The following is an 18152-nucleotide window of genomic DNA, read 5'->3' as shown; positions in this document are numbered from 1 at the left end:
AATACAGAGTATGTCAAATCTCGGCAAAAGAGGCCAAGTAAGTAAGAACGCAGTAATTAGATTTGGTCTGATTAGAAAATAAATAAATAAATCCTGAACTGTTTAGCAGTCACGGTGGGTAGAAAAGACTGCATTTAATTTAGCAGCGTGTCGCATTGCAGGAAAGAACATAAAGAGGGAGGGGCTGCTTAGGTTTGGAGAAAGACCATCTAAAAAGTTTACTATTGTCATAGTAATAGGATTCAGAGATGACCTTGGGAGTCTCTGCGCTGAACATACATTCTAGTTTATCTGGAGTAGGCCCGATTGTTTTGTTTTTTTTCTTAAACCCATGTGGGGCTACTTTTGGTATGATGTTTTGTATAGGATCAGGATGCCTACGCAAAATTCATCAGTGGATTTTCAGCGGTCTAATCTCTTTTACACAAATTATCTGTATGATTTAATTCCAAGGCACATTCAAAAAAAAACTGCAATTAATCACACACAATTATTTCACTTTACCATTACCCTAATGACTGTTATTCTAATTAATGTCTGGACATTAATCGTGTTTGTCTTCCTAATTTGCTGCTCCCAGTAGGCGATTAATATTAGATAAAAGCATTTGGTTAACACTACTCCTGTTCACCTAGCCTCAGACACCCACACTGATGTGTGCATCCTGTGATCACTGTCAATCCTCAGGACCCTGAATATTACTGCTCACAGAGATGGATTCTTTCCAACTGTTATTAAGGGGCCAAACACCAAAGGTGCTGGAACTGTATTGTAATTGTTTTATTATTTTTTCCCTGACCACTTTTTCTAGGACCCACATGGTTTATGAAAAACTCATGAAATCTGGAATGCGAGTAGAGGCTTATGCTAATTCTCCAGCCCAGTTGCATGCTAGCAATCAGACACTCCTTGGTAGTATCGCTGCCAATTGAAATTCCAATTTCCAAATATCACTAGAATATTGCAAGGCCTCAGATTTGCTTCAGAAGTTCTCCTCAGAAGGAATAATTTTGCCTCAAAGTCTGCCTCATTGGATTTCCCTGCCATCTCCTGATAGGCTAGCCATTGATCAGGCTAGGTTATAGATTTTGCTATAATTCAATTTCAAGTTTATAAATGTACACATTGTTTCTCAGTATTACTTATGAATCTACAATTAAGAGCCTGTATTTATTTTTGTAAGAAGGTGCTGCTAGATGTTGTGACCAACTCTATGATAAAGTCACATACAATCGCCACTATACATTTCACATTCACATAAAGAGGGTTTTAAATTACCTTCCTCTATCTGATGGGGACTCAAGGCAGAAGGCAGCCATGTTAAAGGGATCACTGTCAGTTTCAGCTTAATCGTATGAAACGATAACATCCCTCTAATTGGACAAAACCCACTAATTGGACAAAATGATCAAACTAAGTATGCTTTCAGGACTAAAAATACTGGCTTGCTGACGTGAGTCAGAAATTCACGTTCCACTCACTTCTCACTTCCTGTAGCATGGAAATCCTGACGCTTCAGCAGCGGATACTGAGAAACCTGTGGGAGAGCTCCTCGCTCCTGAGATGATTTAATGCATTTCATTTGCAGGCCAAATAAAGCATAAGGTCAGCAACAACATAAAAATAGGAGCTTTAGTGTGCCTTAAGTTACCACCAGAGACCTTTTAATCATTACCCTTCTTCAACTAAGTCTCATTTGTTCCCCTAAACTTGCGAGAAAGTGACACGACCTCTTTCTATTCTGTTCTGATCTGCTGAGGTTGCTTAATAGGTTCATTTCTGGAGGACGCACACAGACAGGATGCAGGAAGAGAGTGAGAGCTGTAATGATTGGCTTGGGTATTGATTGACATTAGAATGAGCCCAGTCACAGTGAGTGACACCGGAGACTCAGTTTGCTAAGGAACATATGGTGGTGACTTGAGTATTGATCCGCAACAGAAGCTTGCTAGCACCATTAGACCCATGAATAAAAGATTCCCCACCCTGGTTTCATACAGGCCCCTGACTGGAGCATTGTAATTAGACAGTAAGAGAGTCATTTTGGACATCACCCAGATAATGCCCATGGCTAAATTATATGAAGTGTACACTGGGAAAAAAAAACAGTATTTAATTTCAAGCTGGGCCATCTTTTCCAAATGTCTTATGCTTATCCCTTCCCCCACCTCTCACACACACACACGCACGCACGCACGCACGCACGCACACACACACACACACACACACACACGCGCACACACACACACACACACACACAAATCCCCCCAAAACAAGTGAATTTATAGCGATGGCCACAAGGGAGAAGTGTAATTATAGGTGAGTGAGTTATCAGCCAGCCTCCACTGCCTCAGCTGTCTTCTACTTCATACTGAGTGCTGGTTTACTTTACCTCCAAATCCCTCCAATTAATGCCCAGCACTTCAGTTGAAATGATTTCTGGAACAATGAAAGATAACTGTTGATTTACAATCTTGTTGCCCAAGTGTCATCTTTTTCAAGAGCTGCCAAACTGGATATCTATATTATCTGCACTCTATCTGTAGGAACAAAAATGCTTTTGTCATTCTAATTGTGCTTTGTCGTTTCATCTTCTCTGCTTTGACAAGTAAGCAAAACACAGGCCTATTTAGCAGCGTTGCCAAAGTGTCATTTCCATGGACAGGGAACATTTCTCAATGCCAAACATGAAACATCTTTTCAGATTTTTTTTTCTGTTTTCATAGTAAACATACCACCCAATATCTAAAAAAAAAAAGGAATTTTAAAATGGTACCCCACAAGACTAGAAACAGTGGGGTTTACTTATTTGTCTGTTTATAGTTTTGATGTATGTCATACAGGATTCTCTTGTCATTGTCATTTGGGTCATTTCTATAGTTTCCATACCAGTGCCAAACATGTAGTTTCCATAGGCACCATGTGGATGAGCAGGGATCACTGCCATCACAGTGGTAAGAGTACAATATCCACACATAAAGACCTCAAGGGGAACTGTTTCCATGGATACTGCTGCAGCCCACTCATCTGCAATGCTTTTTCTTATAAAAAAGTAATATACATAGAGCGACTATATAGGGTAACATTTGAAATCCACACTGAGGAATGTATGCATAGCACATCAAATATATATACCAAGTTACAGAATCTATCAATTCTGAGACTACTGTTCATATCTTGTCATATTGTTTAAGGTTCTTTCATTATTTGCCTGAATCGTGGGTCCTATAAAGGGCATTGAAGAATGTTGAATGAAGGACGTTATCATTATGTGAAGTCATGTGGACTTGCTTTTTACCTGTCCAATTTATTTAAATTTGACTTAAGCACAGGAAAATAAAAGACTTCCCATGGGACATCCCTAATATGAATGCATACACAGTATTGCATTAAACTCTACAGTCATTATATAGTGTATAATCGGCATAAAATTATATGTATATATGAAGGAGATGCCTATTCATACATTCTGTGATTTAGAGGCATTCTTGCAGGGGTTGGAATGGCAATAATACTGTATGTAATAAAATGTCTACTCACGTGAATAATTCCAATAACGCAGAATAATGTAGTCTTCAGTGAAACATGAAGTGGCATAAATTAAAGATTTATAGTAATCCAGAACACTGTTATGACATATAGTCTTTACATTCCTAAAAGGAAAAAAAAAACACTTCATTGCTGCTGCATCCTAAAAACTGTAAATGGGTCCTAATACAGATAAATGACTGTTTATATGATCTTGGGCCATTCTGCATAAACAAACACAAACCACAATGTTTCCTATACAGTTTTTATTTACAAAATGTATTAAAATTCTTTGTACAACACCTCACTAATGAGGTTCAGTAAATTATCCCCACACATGCAGTTCTTGCTCTTTTGTAATCGCTAAGTTGCTCAGCAATTTTCTTTTCGCTGGAGTGCAGTAACAGAAAGAAGGGAAGAAGGGATAAAATGTAGAAGAAACTGAACTGAGTTTCTAACGCTGGCCTCCTACAGTCTGAAGTAGCAGGGCTTGTTAAGCAGACACCAATTATTACATGCAGTTTGAAAAATCGGCAAATCTATCAAACTCATTTGTGAAGCCTTCACACTCATAAATGAACTTTGTTTAAACAAATGTACAGGTTTCATTTACATCTTTTGTTTCCTTTTTTCATTTTTTTTTTTATAAAACTATCTTTCCATATTTTAATCATCTTCATTGAATTCCTTCTTGGCATATCTTAAATACTACAGAATCACAGTTTTCTTAGTGAAAGGAAAAGTAACAGCATTAATGAAAATCTGTTAAGCTTTAGTTTAAAACTTGCTCCTGCAGTGACCTGCAGCCAAAATGCATGTCTCGTTTTAATCATGATTTCAGGCTAACCCTATGATGTCCAAGAATGAAAACAAAACCGAATGCAAACCACAACATGATCAAAAATGTGCTGTCGTTTAAGAAAATACTGAAGGTAATCCAAGACATCTGTTTTAAAGCCATTCAATGGACTGCAGTACGTCTGCATCTGAATTGTCTGTTGAAATTAGTCACTGCTCCTTATGAAGAAGACTTTGATTTCTGCAGAATTTCCAAAACCATTCTACAGAGTTACTATCAAAGCATGAGCAGTGAACCTAAAACTCATAAGCTGTACATGTGTAATACATATGCATGTGCATTTTTATACATATTTAAGTTGAAGATCATTCATTGTTTTCTGCTGTCTATGTTGTGATAAGTTGATAAGTAAAAATTTGGCACCAAATCAGTTTTGCAACATCTGAGAAATATATCCTCTCTCAGCAGACACATCTTTTTGGCAGTACTGGGGAATTGTGTCAGATGTGGTCCTTTGTCATAAGCCAAATGTCGCATTTAATTTTGTCCATAGAAACTCCAGATGAGCTGAACTGTTTGCTCATATTGCTCTGCATATTGGCTGTCAAATTCCGAGACATCAGCAACACCAGGGTTTAGAATGATAACACAACAATGATAATTTGAGATGAAATGAAAATGCATAATTTCTAATTATTTGACTCGACTAAAATAATTACAAGTGTTTTCTTCTACCGAAGTAATATCACAGAAATAAATTATCCTTTGCAAATACTGTAAATATCTTTGAAAGCACATTTGTTGTTAAATGAGTGACTGCCATACACTCGACTTATTTTAAAATGTCTGACCTGTAAAGTTTCACTGTAAAAGAACTGGGATATTTAAGTCATTTAAAGTAAATTTCTTTATAGAATACCGATCTACCACCATACTCTCAAACAGATTTCCTTCTTACTCCGTCTCCCAAATGTGCTAGGTTTGCAAATGATGACATTATCTTTCTTTTTTTTCTTTTAAAATATCTACCGCAATGTTCAGAGGTTGTGAAATCATTCCTCTTTTTTCTTTTTTTTCATATTTCAAGTGAAGCAATATTACTAGGATGAGTTGCATTGTTGTGACTCTCTGAATGTTCGGTAAGGCACTGTAGGAGACAAATTCAGTTCTTTCAGTGACAAGTCCTTTCTGTGTCATCATCATAGATTATCATGCCGTGCCCAGCACCGCGAGGCTAGTGCTCATAGGCCCAGGGTAAGATCCAGGCCTGTGATCCATCTCCTCTCATGTCAAGGTTTCCGTTCATAGGTGCCAGGGTTTTACTGCGAGCGGCTGTGGTCCCTTCCAACTGTGTCACATGGGAGGAAAAACACAGGCTATGAATGACCATGTTAATGTCAGTGTTTCAGTATCAGGGAGAAGTGTCCAGTCTGATGGGAACATTTGACATTATTACATTTGATAGATCCTAAGACCCATAAAATTATCCAGTAGAAGCAAATTGAACACTTGGGTTGAAAGATTCTCCTAGTTACACTTTTGATTGAATGTCTTCCTACATTGCAACACTTCCATCAGCAACACATTCTATACATTTTAACATTACAGATGGAGGCTGCATTCAGTGGTGACAGTAATGCAATATATGTTGTAATGAGAATCTTGCATCTTTGCAATTACATCCTGTTGGACAATTGAAAAATCTATAGTAAATTAGCTGAATTTAATAATATATTGGGCTGTCCCATACAGCATTACTGTACAGGAGGAACTCAAGATGAAACAGCATTTGATAAGGCCTCCATTCAGTCTAACCACAATGTGCTTTATCCTCAACTTTCAATAATGATTTCAAGCAGGTGTTTTTTAAACACAATTTTCACTTACATAACCTCTTGTCAAACTCACGATGATGTGAAAAAATGTGAAAAAATAGCACTTGCTTATACTCCTTACAATTAACAGCACATGGTGGACAGATTGAATTTGGCCGTAAGCACAAGGAAAAAAATAACAACATATGGTTCAATAGCAAATAGAGAGAGCCCCAAAGCGGGGGACAGAATTGTGGAGAGTCGTACCCCTAGATTTTAACACTCTCTGTTCCGTACACATTGTAGCCTTCTCGGTATGTGGCAAAATTCTGGGTGTTTGCTGGGGGAGCTGGCTTAAAGTTTTGGGCGTTCTTTGCAAGTTTCAGTCTTTTGGACTCTGCCCGTGACTTGTAACAGAATTCTATCAAAGCGACCATCATGGCCAGCCCCAGACCACCAACCAGAATGTAGAAGACTCCTGCCACATTGCTAAGGCTCAGAGCACTTGTCTTGTCCTAAGAGAGGTGAAGAACACAGTTAGAATGTTTGCAGTGGAGGGAGCATTGTAGAGCATAGAGACACGATCAGACCTGCACTCAAAAATCTTCAATTCCCTAACTGCTTTCAAAGGCCTCTGATTCAAATCCCAGCAAAGACTGACACTCAAATGCAGAAACCTTCTTTTTGTTTTGACAAAATGCATACTTCTCAAAGACCCTCAAATCCTCCCTGAAGTAATGTTTCTGGTGCTACCCATGGCATATTCAGTGTTAAAATGACACCAAAGGTCATGGCAGCAGAACATTTGGAGGCATTGTTCAACTAAGGGGATACATGGAAGAAAATTTCAGAAATTGATTTCCTAAATGCCTCATCTTTAACTGGCTTTCCTACAGTGGTCAGAAGTTGGGAGGGACTTAGGACCAATGTAGTGCAGCCATTCTCCTCTGGAGGAGACAGGCATCAAATCTTCTGACTGTATCAGAGCTCCTTCAGACAAAGCTAGAGAGGTGAATGTAGCGGATGCATTAAATCTACTCTGAATCGTGGCTCGTTTAATGAGGCCACTTGAGGAAGATGGGTCAGTAACTCAGGTCAAACTCTGACAAACCCTAACTGCACAACCTCTGCAATTTGACAAACCACTTAAAGACTAAACTTCTGTCTGAGCACACTAACATTAAATAATTATTTTGGAATAGGTCTTTCAAATTCATCAAATGACTCAAAAAGCAAACTTTAAGAAGTAAAATAAACCATTTTGCTGCTGCTACCTCCCAAACTTATTTATCAAAAATTTGTTCATAAGAGTTTTACCATTTGCATTTTAACCCTATGAGCCTTGATGTGGTATTTGCATGGGTATACAGTCAGTCTATGACACTGGTAGAAATAGCCCTCAGTTCAAACAATCTGTTGTTCATGGGGCAGGCCTTAATCTCAGAGGGTTAAGTAATAGGTTTATTGCATTCCTTAGCTTCATATAGTGTGCAAACAAAATATTCTTGTTGCAACAGCTCTTTTTCAGGTGTGACTTCTGAACACCACCAGTTAGCCCAGTGGTTTTAGGAAGTTAATCTGAAAAAGACTGTCAGAATAAGAAACCTTGTTTGTCAACCACACTGCATGAAGTTAAAGAACCTAATAGACCCAGTTTCCATGCAAATTAGTAACAACGCCAATAAATAAAATTTTAATAAAAAGTTTGGTTAATAAAAACAGCAGCATAATGGTTAGGTACCATGAATGCCATGTATGAAATGAGCAAAAAAGACACTGTAGATATTGCCATTGTACTATAAAAAATATAATACATTCTGCAAATGCACTTCATACAATTTCCCCAGGCATGCTATGACTTTCTCTCTACTATTAAACATTGTATATGATATTGTAATTTCCTTTAAAATACTTATGCTTCAAATATCATAGCAGTTACAGTGATATATCATAGCAAATAATCTAGTGGAAATATTTTGCTCAAAATAAAAGATACTGCAAGTGGGGAAAATGGTGCAATGCCTTAAGCTGTTTTCAAAAGTAGTTTTACTACTGTGGCAAAACAAAGCTATCATTAAACAGTTGATCTATTTTTGTACTAAAAAACAAACAAAAAAGAAAGCAAAAAATTTGATGTTTCTGAACAGCTATTTGTCTTTGCATATGAACAGTAGGTCAAAATGCAATTTGGAATCAGTACAAAAGACCTGCAGCGACTGACCTTACTTCCAGAGTCCTTGGTCCCACATTCACCCTTATCGTACCACCATTTGTTTTTCAGCTTGTCTAAGATGCCTTGTTCACTGAGTTTCAATACTGCAAGGTTTACAGGAGTTCTTCACGTGGGAAATAACATAAATAACATTATATTATGTTATTTTATGTTATTCAAGATTTTATACTACTTCATACTTTACAAAGCGATACAGCAGGACTCCTGGCCAATTCAACATCACAGAGTGCAGACATACTAACTGTTACCTTCTACTCAGCATGGCTAGCCTACAGAGCCAGGGCCTACTTGTATCGCTTTGAGTAATCGGCATACACTGTTCAGAGCAGAAAAATGCTGGCATTTTGCAGTGTTAGTTACTGCAGACTTAAAGGCAAAACACGGGGGATGAAATTGCATATAGTACTCCACATGTGGCTTTTTAACCAGTACTTCCCAAAATTAATCAAACAGGAACCCTTTTTTGACTTAAAGACAAACAAAAAACACCAGTTAAAGTTTATACTCTCTGAGGAGAATGGTAGCCAACGTAAGGTAGGAATGGTAGCCAGTATGACCCCTCCAGGTAACAACTCTGTGGACTCCTCCATAACGCTGTTTGCTTACCTTGACATACAGCACACAACATTCCCAACAAAGACTGTAAAGAGAAGGGGATTGTCTCTACAAACATGTCACTAGTTCATGAATGAGGAAATGACACCCATTTATTTGCCAGAGTATGGGTCAAATTAAACGCTCGATCGATCTCAGGGAGTCCTTGACATTTTGGAGAAACACTTTATCCGTTCCTGTAGAGAAGCCCTGCCTTTTTGATGAATTGTGTATACACAAAGAATGTGAGGGATTATTGTCAACAGAGCACTCATCAGTTGTCTGACAAAAGTGACCACACAAAACCCAGACCCAGTGGGTGAATGTTTTTGCTTTTTGGCTAATTACAGCTGTTGTCACTGTGTGCCTGTAAATGATAAATTAAAGTACATGTAGAGGCACTTTTTAGAGAACAAAGTCAACCAGTAAAAGGTGCTGTGAGAATGTCTGGCACCTGATTGGTCTGTAGGGGCTTATGGTTTTGCAAGCCATTATGACATCTGCATGACTGCTACAGAGTCCCATCCATTCATTTTCTGGAAAAGATAAAACACTTGTAATTTAACATCATGAAATATACTGTATTCACCATTTTATGTTGTGCATCAGGCACATCGTGAAGAGAAAGAGGAAGAAACTGAGATTCTTTCCCTCGTGAGATGTTGAACTGCTTCCCTTCATCATAGTCTGCATATCAAATATCATGTATAGCATATGCAAAGCAGCATGAAACGCCAGTGGGAGCATGTAGCATAATCTGTCCTTGAAAGATATTGTGTATCACATTAAACTATATTTCATGTGATGTACGACAAAGGGATTCTTTTAAAATGTGTGTTCTCATAAAACAAGTGGGAATGCACTATATTTTTGTTTTTTAACACTGGTTCAAGTTCTAATGTGTTATTGTGTATGAGCATGCCCTGATATTCTCAAGTATGTGTCTCACATAGTTGTGAGTGCTACAAAACCCAGGAGAAAAAGGTCAGTGGAGGTGTTTTGGTAGATGACAGTTGGAATGTGAATCTGGGCTATGCTTTCGTCTGGCTAACAGGAAGAGGAAAGAAGATAGCAGCATCAGTGAAGCATAGTGGTAAAAGGACTTGGTACTGGTCTTCAAACCAGAAGAGTTCAAGTTCAAATCCCTGGTGAGACATTGCTGTACTCTACGCTCCTTGAATTGTTTCAGGAAACATATGCCAAATATAATATGTCAAATGTAAGCCATGGTAAGTCACCCTGGATGCAGCAGTACAACAACAATAATAATTATTATAATAAAATATTTGGTAGAGTGTCTGTTAGAGGAGGAGTGAGAGGAACAGCAAAGCTTTAAGTAATATGTCTCTACAGTAGCAGGCTTGTCCGCACTGTCCTGACGAATCACCAAAGCCCTGACAAAGAGGTTCATTAAACACAAGCAGCTGCAGTGAGGAACCTCGATAAGGAAGATTTACTGAGAAAAGAACTAAAGCAAAACTTGCACAGAGCAGACAATCATGTAACCCTCAGATACAGGTTTGTCAGTACCATGCTTTAAAACCACTAGCCAATGTCTGAATTCTCCGTATTGTTTTCTGTCTCACGAAAAAGTAAAATTACACATTTGCTTCATGGGTGACCATATTCAGCATGACTAATGTAGCTCCCATTTTACATGTTAGCCATTTAACCTACTGGATATTTACTGAAGCATTCTTGCTACAGCACCCTTAGCTGCCTTTCATTCTTCTGGCTACATCCCTACCTACTGCACTGCACTGCTGTTCATGCCAGAACATGAGAGGTGCAGTGTCTGAGGTAGCCTTCTGCCTTTTACTGCCTGCATGTATGCACACTTCTCAGACATGCCTGTGCTGCAGCCTAGGCAGTGACAGTGAATCACTCATCTAGTTGTGTTTCAATCTTTTTGATAAACACTTCTGACAGAGAAAATGCCAGACATTAAATAATTGAAAAGCAGGCTCACTTCCTTTCTGACAGGCTGTTTGTATGATCAGATCAATTGGACTACATTCATACAAGGAGTTAAGAGGCAAACATTTACATGGCATGAATCTCTGCTATGTGTGTCACAAGCTCCTTTGCATCAGCTTCAACATTTTGTCATTTATGAATTACATAAAAGAGACATGTCTGTAAGCAGTATTTTACATACTCTTACCTGTATAACATCTTAGAAAAGGAAATGGTGTGCAGTCAGTAGGTTTAGTTCCAACAGGTAATTTAATAGCAATTGAGTGTATTTATCATGGCTGTGCTTAAAACACTGCAGCAGACTGTACTGTTCTTTCAGTGTTTCATGACATGCCTATTCGTCTCTGTCATTTGAAACGTACTGTACATTTAGAAATATATTAGTGTTCATACACTTTGGCCAGCAGGTCAGCAGACTACAGTGTCAGTCAGTAAACAGTTTTGGTGTTTAGTGAAAGGACAGTTTCTTACTTAATATGTTAAAAAATTAACTAACTTTTAACTAACTCTTACTATGACATACATAGTTACAAAAGGAAATGGTTTGCGCTCTTGAAATTTAATTATAGCAGTTAATGTACTCTTTGTTCATTTAATATGCTTTTATTGGTTTTATGTATTATCTCACGTATTGCTGCACATGGCAAAAAATCCTCTAACATGCAATACCCATACCTTTCCTTAGAGGGCACTGGTCCTTGATAAAGCCTCATCCTTCCTGTTTTCTGCAGAATGGAGCCTGGACTGAAATCAACTCTGGAACAACTACCCTCCATTTCCAAAACACGACACTTTGATTTTCTGTTTTGATGACAGAGGTATGGATACTGCTCCAAATCTACTCAACGTTTGTGAATGTGTAGTGATAGGTCAAAGTGTGGATATAAGTTCCAGAATGCTCATCTATCATTTCATCTGAAAATAACATAAGATTATAGCCTCATCATCTAGCTCATTGGAGGACAGAGACGAGTTCCTTAATAATTAATTAATTCATCATTAATCAGTAACAAATGCTACGATGCTGGTTTCTCTTTCCACATTTTGCATGGCTAATGATTATTCAAGAAAGGGTGCTTTCTGGAAGAAGTAGAGTCTCTTGAAACGTGACCATGACCTCTATGAGCCGATATCTTCATCTCATTAGATCAGTGATGTGGCCTACAGGCTGGTTTAGCCATTTTCCAGATCAAATTTTTCTTTTCTGTTGGAAATTACTTTTTTTTTTTTCCAAATGGTCATTACATACAATGCATTTCAAGTATTTTGTTAAATCACTGAGGTTTACCTTTTTCCATTTCAAAAAAATGAGCAAATAAAAACCTTGGCAGTCAAGAGAGATACCATAATTTTTTGGTGTATTGCAAAACCTGCCCTCGAGCTCTACCCAAAATCCTCAGCATATTGTTGTTAAAACCAGGCATCTGCTTCATATTCCTGTACTGTAAGGGTATTCATTGCCTGCTTACTCTCAGGAAAGAATACCTACAGTTAGGAACAGCAAAGTCAGTTGCCTTGTCTTTCAATGTGCCGAGCAGTCATAATGCAAAAAGGAGAGGAATCAGAGATGTATCCACGGTTGTCCACTGGGCTGTGGGCAGGTCATCAATTCTGTAACAAAAGGCTAAGTGAAATTTTCCACCTTTTGATCCCACCAGTGCGCTGTCGTGATTGCAGGCCTTCGACAGGTCTCTGTGGTCAAGACTGAGGAACTGCTAGAAAGACACAACTGAGCATCACACAGGGATATTGTAATCTTTCCCTTTTTTGTGGCTGTTTTTGTTGTGATTAGAATTCTCACGTTTTCCTGTAATGCTTCGTCCCCTCAAGACTCCGCTGCTCCCCTCGCCTGCCTAACTGTCTCAGCGATGTGGCGGTCAGGAGAGTGCCGTGAGCCAATGCAGTGGCATGGCCACTGGAACGCGGGCCTTTGGGTCGGGGTGTTACACTGGCCTTGAAATACCACCTTATATTACCGTAAAGCTGATTTGGCTGACAGTATGCATTCAGATTGCATACTGTAAATAAATACTCCTGACCGTTCGGTGCAGAACTTCACAACACCTTTGAGAAAGTAGAAAATCCCCTAATAGGTAGTCATTATTATCATTACAGATGCCCAAGAAAAAGATCATATTACACACTTCAAGTATTCTCCGTACTTTCTGTTTGATTATACAGAAAGTTTTATCATGATTAAAACCATTGCAGAAGATGGCTCTAAGTAGTGGTGTTGAAGAAGGGAGAGACTGAACTCTCAAACAGAGGTCACAGACTTGGCCCACAAAAGGGCAGACCTCTCTCACTATTCTACGGGGTCTTTGGTGCCTTGTTGCCCAGCAGATGTAGAAGGCAGAACTAATACAATGACCACCTTTCACAACTGCAGGGCATACATATTCATGTAAGGAGTCCTAGAGACCATGGCAACTACCCTGCTGAACTGTCCTACCACAAATCTGAAGGATCCTCAACTTCCTTAATGAATTCTGCATTTCTTTCTACAAAGAAAATAAATATTGCCTCATTCAGCCTGTTGTTTCCTCTCTGATAACTGCACCTAATGGCTGCACGCATTTCTCTTCAGTAAGTCAAAAACGTTACTGGTCCTTTTTTTCCTCCATTAGCCAGAGAAGGGTTCCTGGATTGATCTCAGTTGCTCAGTAAACTGGAAAAGCCACATTATTGAAACGCCGTTATTGCTTGGCGGGGGGTGTGTGGGTGTGTGTCGGGGGGAGGGGGGCTATTCCGTCGGAACTCGAACTGAGATAACAGCCTTGCCGATTACTCTGCACTAAGGTACCCGATTTTGGTGACATTGAGGCTGACCTTGGAGTCACCTCCCCCGCTGCCGCACTCTCCCTTGTCGTACCACCATTTGTTTTTCAATTTGTCCAAGAGGCCTTGCTCATTCAGTTTTAAAACTGCCAGGTTAACAGCATTTCTTGAAACGATAAAACATAACTCGTAAGAAAATGCACAGGTCCGTGAGAAATCTAATATACGAAAATAATAATAGTAATAATAAGAGTAAGAATTTATAAGATTAAGAGGAATAATATCAATATTCACGATAATCATTAAAAATAGCACGAAAGGACAAATTGGATAAGAATTTCACGGATATGGAGAGATAAGAAACGCTCGTACAGCAAAGAAAGTTCAATATTGGAAAGGTGGCATGGAGGGTTACGTTGCTCGGAGCTGAAGTGTGCGGGATGGGGACACTCGTCATTGAGAAGAAAAGTAACAACAACAAACACCATGCAATTAACATTCGTCACAAGTGACAGCGCAGCTCTTACAAGTTAAATTGAAAAACCGTTGAACTGTTAAATTAAAAGTGACAACACACAGTCGGGAAGGACAGCACACGGGTTTGGAAGGAAAGACAGAGGGAAACAGAGAAGGAAACGGAAAAAAGGAGAGACGTCAACATGAAATGGATGCTCATTTAACTCTAATATACCAGATATGCAGTTCGCACAGAGGAGAAAGGAATGCAAACATATAAAGAAAATCATTAGCAGTGTTAAGAGTCAGCCTTGACATCCAAGGCATGATAAAAGCCATAAAACCATTACCTCTCGATGTCCCACTCAAAACAAAACAGAAAAGAAAACAGAAAAAAGAAGAAGAGGAGAAAATGACAACAGGAGACATCAGGGTAGGTGGAATACTATAACAACATGGAGAATATTGTTATATTATTCCACCCACCTTAATGCTGAGCCCTTGGGGGTGGCCACACCATAGCCCTTTGAGTCGAGATTTCCGCCCACTTTCATGGTATCGCACGGCTTCCGCTGCTCAATGTACTCGTTCATGGTGGATTCGAGTAGGAAGGCGAACTTGCCCTTCGACTTTCGTACCCGGGCAACCCCATCAGGTGTTGTCTTGGCAAACACAGAGGGTTCTGCAGATTTCATGTATGACCACATTTTTTCATACACGGCTATTTTTGACCGCTGCATTGGGGAGAGAGGAAGAAAGAGAGATATGATTACATTCAAAGCGCCTTCACACTGCACTATATGCAGCAGAATTTGCAGTGATCTTGTACTTCACAGTCACATGATTTAGAAAGCCCTCATAAAAAAAGATTTCTTAAAAAATCTTGAAATATTTATAGATATCTTCAAAGGCCAAAGCTTGATATCTTCAAATAGTTCAAGAAACACTGCAATGCAATCTGAGTAAACTGCTCATGAAGGCATTGGGGTTCATACACTGTGAAGAACAGAAATGCACAGATCAAAATTCTGCATCACTGTCAGTAAAGACACAAATCACATTCCACACAGGTCATCATACCAGCTCAAAAGCATTCCAAAAACAGGTACTGAAAACCTGCAAAACTGTTTTTTCATTCATGTAAACAGCATTCTAAAATGGAGTCAGAGTTCATGTTGAATATGGCTTTAAAATATTTGTCCATTATGAGAAACCAAGGTAAGAAAACATTCACATATTGAACATACTGAGTCTTCAATGGATAATAAATGCAAATACAAATAATGATCTGACTTGAACAAATGACACATGACATTGAAACAACTGTATACATATTTGCTGCTTCAAATTATGCTATCTAACAATATATCTGAAATATCGCAAGGGTAATGAATTGGCTGTGGTGTGACTGTTCATGAGAAAAAATGGTATCTTGGCAGTGTATTTCACAGTTTTTAATCTCATGCAGTCAAAAATGATACAAGTACTGTATTGAGCAGCTACACTGAAGGAGTCACATAAAACATGGTCTTAAAATGTGCCAACCACTCCGTGTCCATTTCATTTAATTAAAAAGATTACTGAGCGAGAGAAGGAAATAAGGGAACACCATGGAGCAGCCGTCACAGCACAGGAGAGGGAGAGAGACAGAGTGAGATGGAAGAGGAGAGACAGAGAGAGACAGGGAAGGAGGAAAAAGTAGAGCATAATTTCATTGATCCTGAGGTAATACATAACAGCTACCTGAAGGAAAGGAGAATAGGGCAGTGCCTATAATAAACATCAATTCTTCAAAGCCAGTAGATTTATTTTGGCATTGGCATTTTAACACTTTAGACTGATCAATGGTGGTCAAGGCCAGAGAGAGCCCCAGGCTCTGATGCCCAGGCCTTAACAGCACACTGACAGTCCTGCACTCTCCATGCTACATGTAGACACACACACACACACACACACACACATTCCGTCCTGAGGGGGATGTAGACAGTGAGGGGGATGTGCTTCGGTGGAGCTGGCCAACTGAAACTGACCACAGACTCCGGCTTTTGACAAACTAGCGATACTACATTACATTATGTGGTTGCTTGGCACATGCCCTTAAGCAGAATAACCAGCAGCTTCCATTTTCGCACATTATCCATTCATGTGGCTTGTGGCTGAAAATATACTGAAGTAATTTAGGTTCAGTTTCTTGCTCAAGGATACAATGGCAGGACATGTTCACATTTCCTCTAACATCTTGGGACCTGAGGGAATAATCACCTTGATGACAATAATGGGGTCACTAACAGGAAACGTCATGCTTTCTCCTCAGACCTGGTGTTCAGTTCTGCCTGGAATGTAACAGTGTTCTTTTATGTTATTACAATTTGGCTTGTGAGAAGGTTTAATAAGTGGACTTCCCCCACCACTCCAAGATACAAGAAGCGACTTTCAACTCAGAGTATGGAGCTAGCCTCAGTCAGAAATTAACATTTTGATGGATTTTTTTGGTAGAATATGCTAATATTAACCACAAAATCGTTCTTCTTGCAGTGCAAAAGGCAAAGAGAAATGGTAGGGCTGCCTGTGCTGAAGTAGTGTATAAGAGGCCTCACTATAGCAGCTTTGGCCAGTATTTCAGGAGCTTTTTGCATGTCATCAATTAACTAGCCACATAACCATAATTTTGATTTTATGCATTACAACACATGGAGGCAAGTATTTTTTTACAAACCCCTAATGACTTTGGATTTTAACCACACTTTTCACTATTTTTGAGATAATGCTACACAAGCTCTAGTACACATTATTTAAAGTTATGACAACGGTGTGGTGCCAGGAGCATTAGGACATTTTTCCCAAAGGTTGCAATACTGGGTGGAGCATCTCCCTTGTCCCAAACATAATGGACAATATGGTGTCTAAAATATACGAAGAACTCTGTAAGCTTGTTTTCTTGCATGTTCTTCAGGCCTCCAACAATCACAAATGACAACGTTTATGTCCAACACTGTTACATGTTGAATTCAGTCCCTTTAGAGCCATCGACAATGCAAGCTGGTGAAGGCAGGGGCGTGTTGGCACCAAGCATTGGAGGATGTCACTACTTAATGTATTACAAGTTGCATTATTGGACAAAAATGAATTCACATTATTAAAATCAACTTCAATATCTTGTAAGCATTTCTTGAAGCTGCAACCGAGGAGTAATTCACGACAGTAAGGTACACTGAGTCTGCAAGGATGAGATTCAAATTGTGGATGATGGAAATACCATGTGGAACAAATACAATATGTTAAGTGTAATGTTCTTTCCCATCTGTTCTTTCGTCCATGACTACAGATATACTGTCAAATGTTTTAATCGGTACTTTTAATTTGTTTTTATGGCAGGCAGAGGATGTCCACAGAAGATAATTCTGTCACAGTTGATGGAATTGCGCCACTGTTTTTAACATACTTGATCAAAAATCCATGTAATCTGGGATGATCCACTTTTTCAAAAAACGTTCACAAAATTTTTCCGTCATCTTTATCATAGGTAATAAATTTGTCATTTTATTGGCATAGTATTAAGTATCACTAGAAAGATAGCATGGTATTTTACAAACGCTCTCTGAAATGCATAGAACAATAATTCAACAACAATTAATGAATTCAAAACTATTCATTTTGAATTCAGGAGTTCATAATGTAAGATGATAAAATCATTATCCTCCATACCTCTACACAGTTTTCCTAACCTGATGGTTCGTGTTGCAGACTTCATAATAACAGTAGACATTAACTGTATTAACATTAACTGTATATGTAGTCTTTGATTTCAGACAGTGTCTTTGAGGTATCCCTAGTGGCGAGTGCTGTTCTGTGACTGTGACATCATAAAAAAAAGGCAGGACCTGACAAGAGGAACAACATGAAACCTTTTAAGGAGTGGAGCAAGTAGTGGACTGATAGTGTTCTTTACGAATAACATTATGTTTTTAGGGTT

The 18152-nt window shown here is 38.8% G+C and overlaps 1 protein-coding gene across 2 annotated transcripts in view; it reads right to left on the bottom strand.

Moving 5' to 3' along the window:
- Positions 1–5171: 5171 nt before the first annotated feature.
- Positions 5172–18152, bottom strand: part of gria3b (glutamate receptor, ionotropic, AMPA 3b) — a 105283-nt gene continuing 92302 nt past the window's right edge. Inside the window, exons 13-16 of one of the 2 annotated variants that reach the window (XM_036548450.1) lie at positions 14666–14913; positions 13775–13889; positions 6409–6656; positions 5172–5675 (exon numbers count right to left, since the gene is read on the bottom strand). In XM_036548450.1, coding sequence (XP_036404343.1) covers positions 6411–6656; positions 13775–13889; positions 14666–14913 — 609 coding nt within the window. In that variant the 3' untranslated portion in view covers positions 5172–5675; positions 6409–6410. Of the gene's footprint in view, positions 5676–6408; positions 6657–8362; positions 8478–13774; positions 13890–14665; positions 14914–18152 lie in introns of both variants that reach the window. The other variant, XM_036548452.1, reaches the window with a different exon arrangement.

This window comes from Megalops cyprinoides, chromosome 16, assembly GCF_013368585.1.
Source record: "Megalops cyprinoides isolate fMegCyp1 chromosome 16, fMegCyp1.pri, whole genome shotgun sequence".
Taxonomy (NCBI): domain Eukaryota; kingdom Metazoa; phylum Chordata; class Actinopteri; order Elopiformes; family Megalopidae; genus Megalops; species Megalops cyprinoides.
Note: the sequence above shows the minus strand (reverse complement) of the source record. Positions and strands in the feature narration are given on the sequence as shown.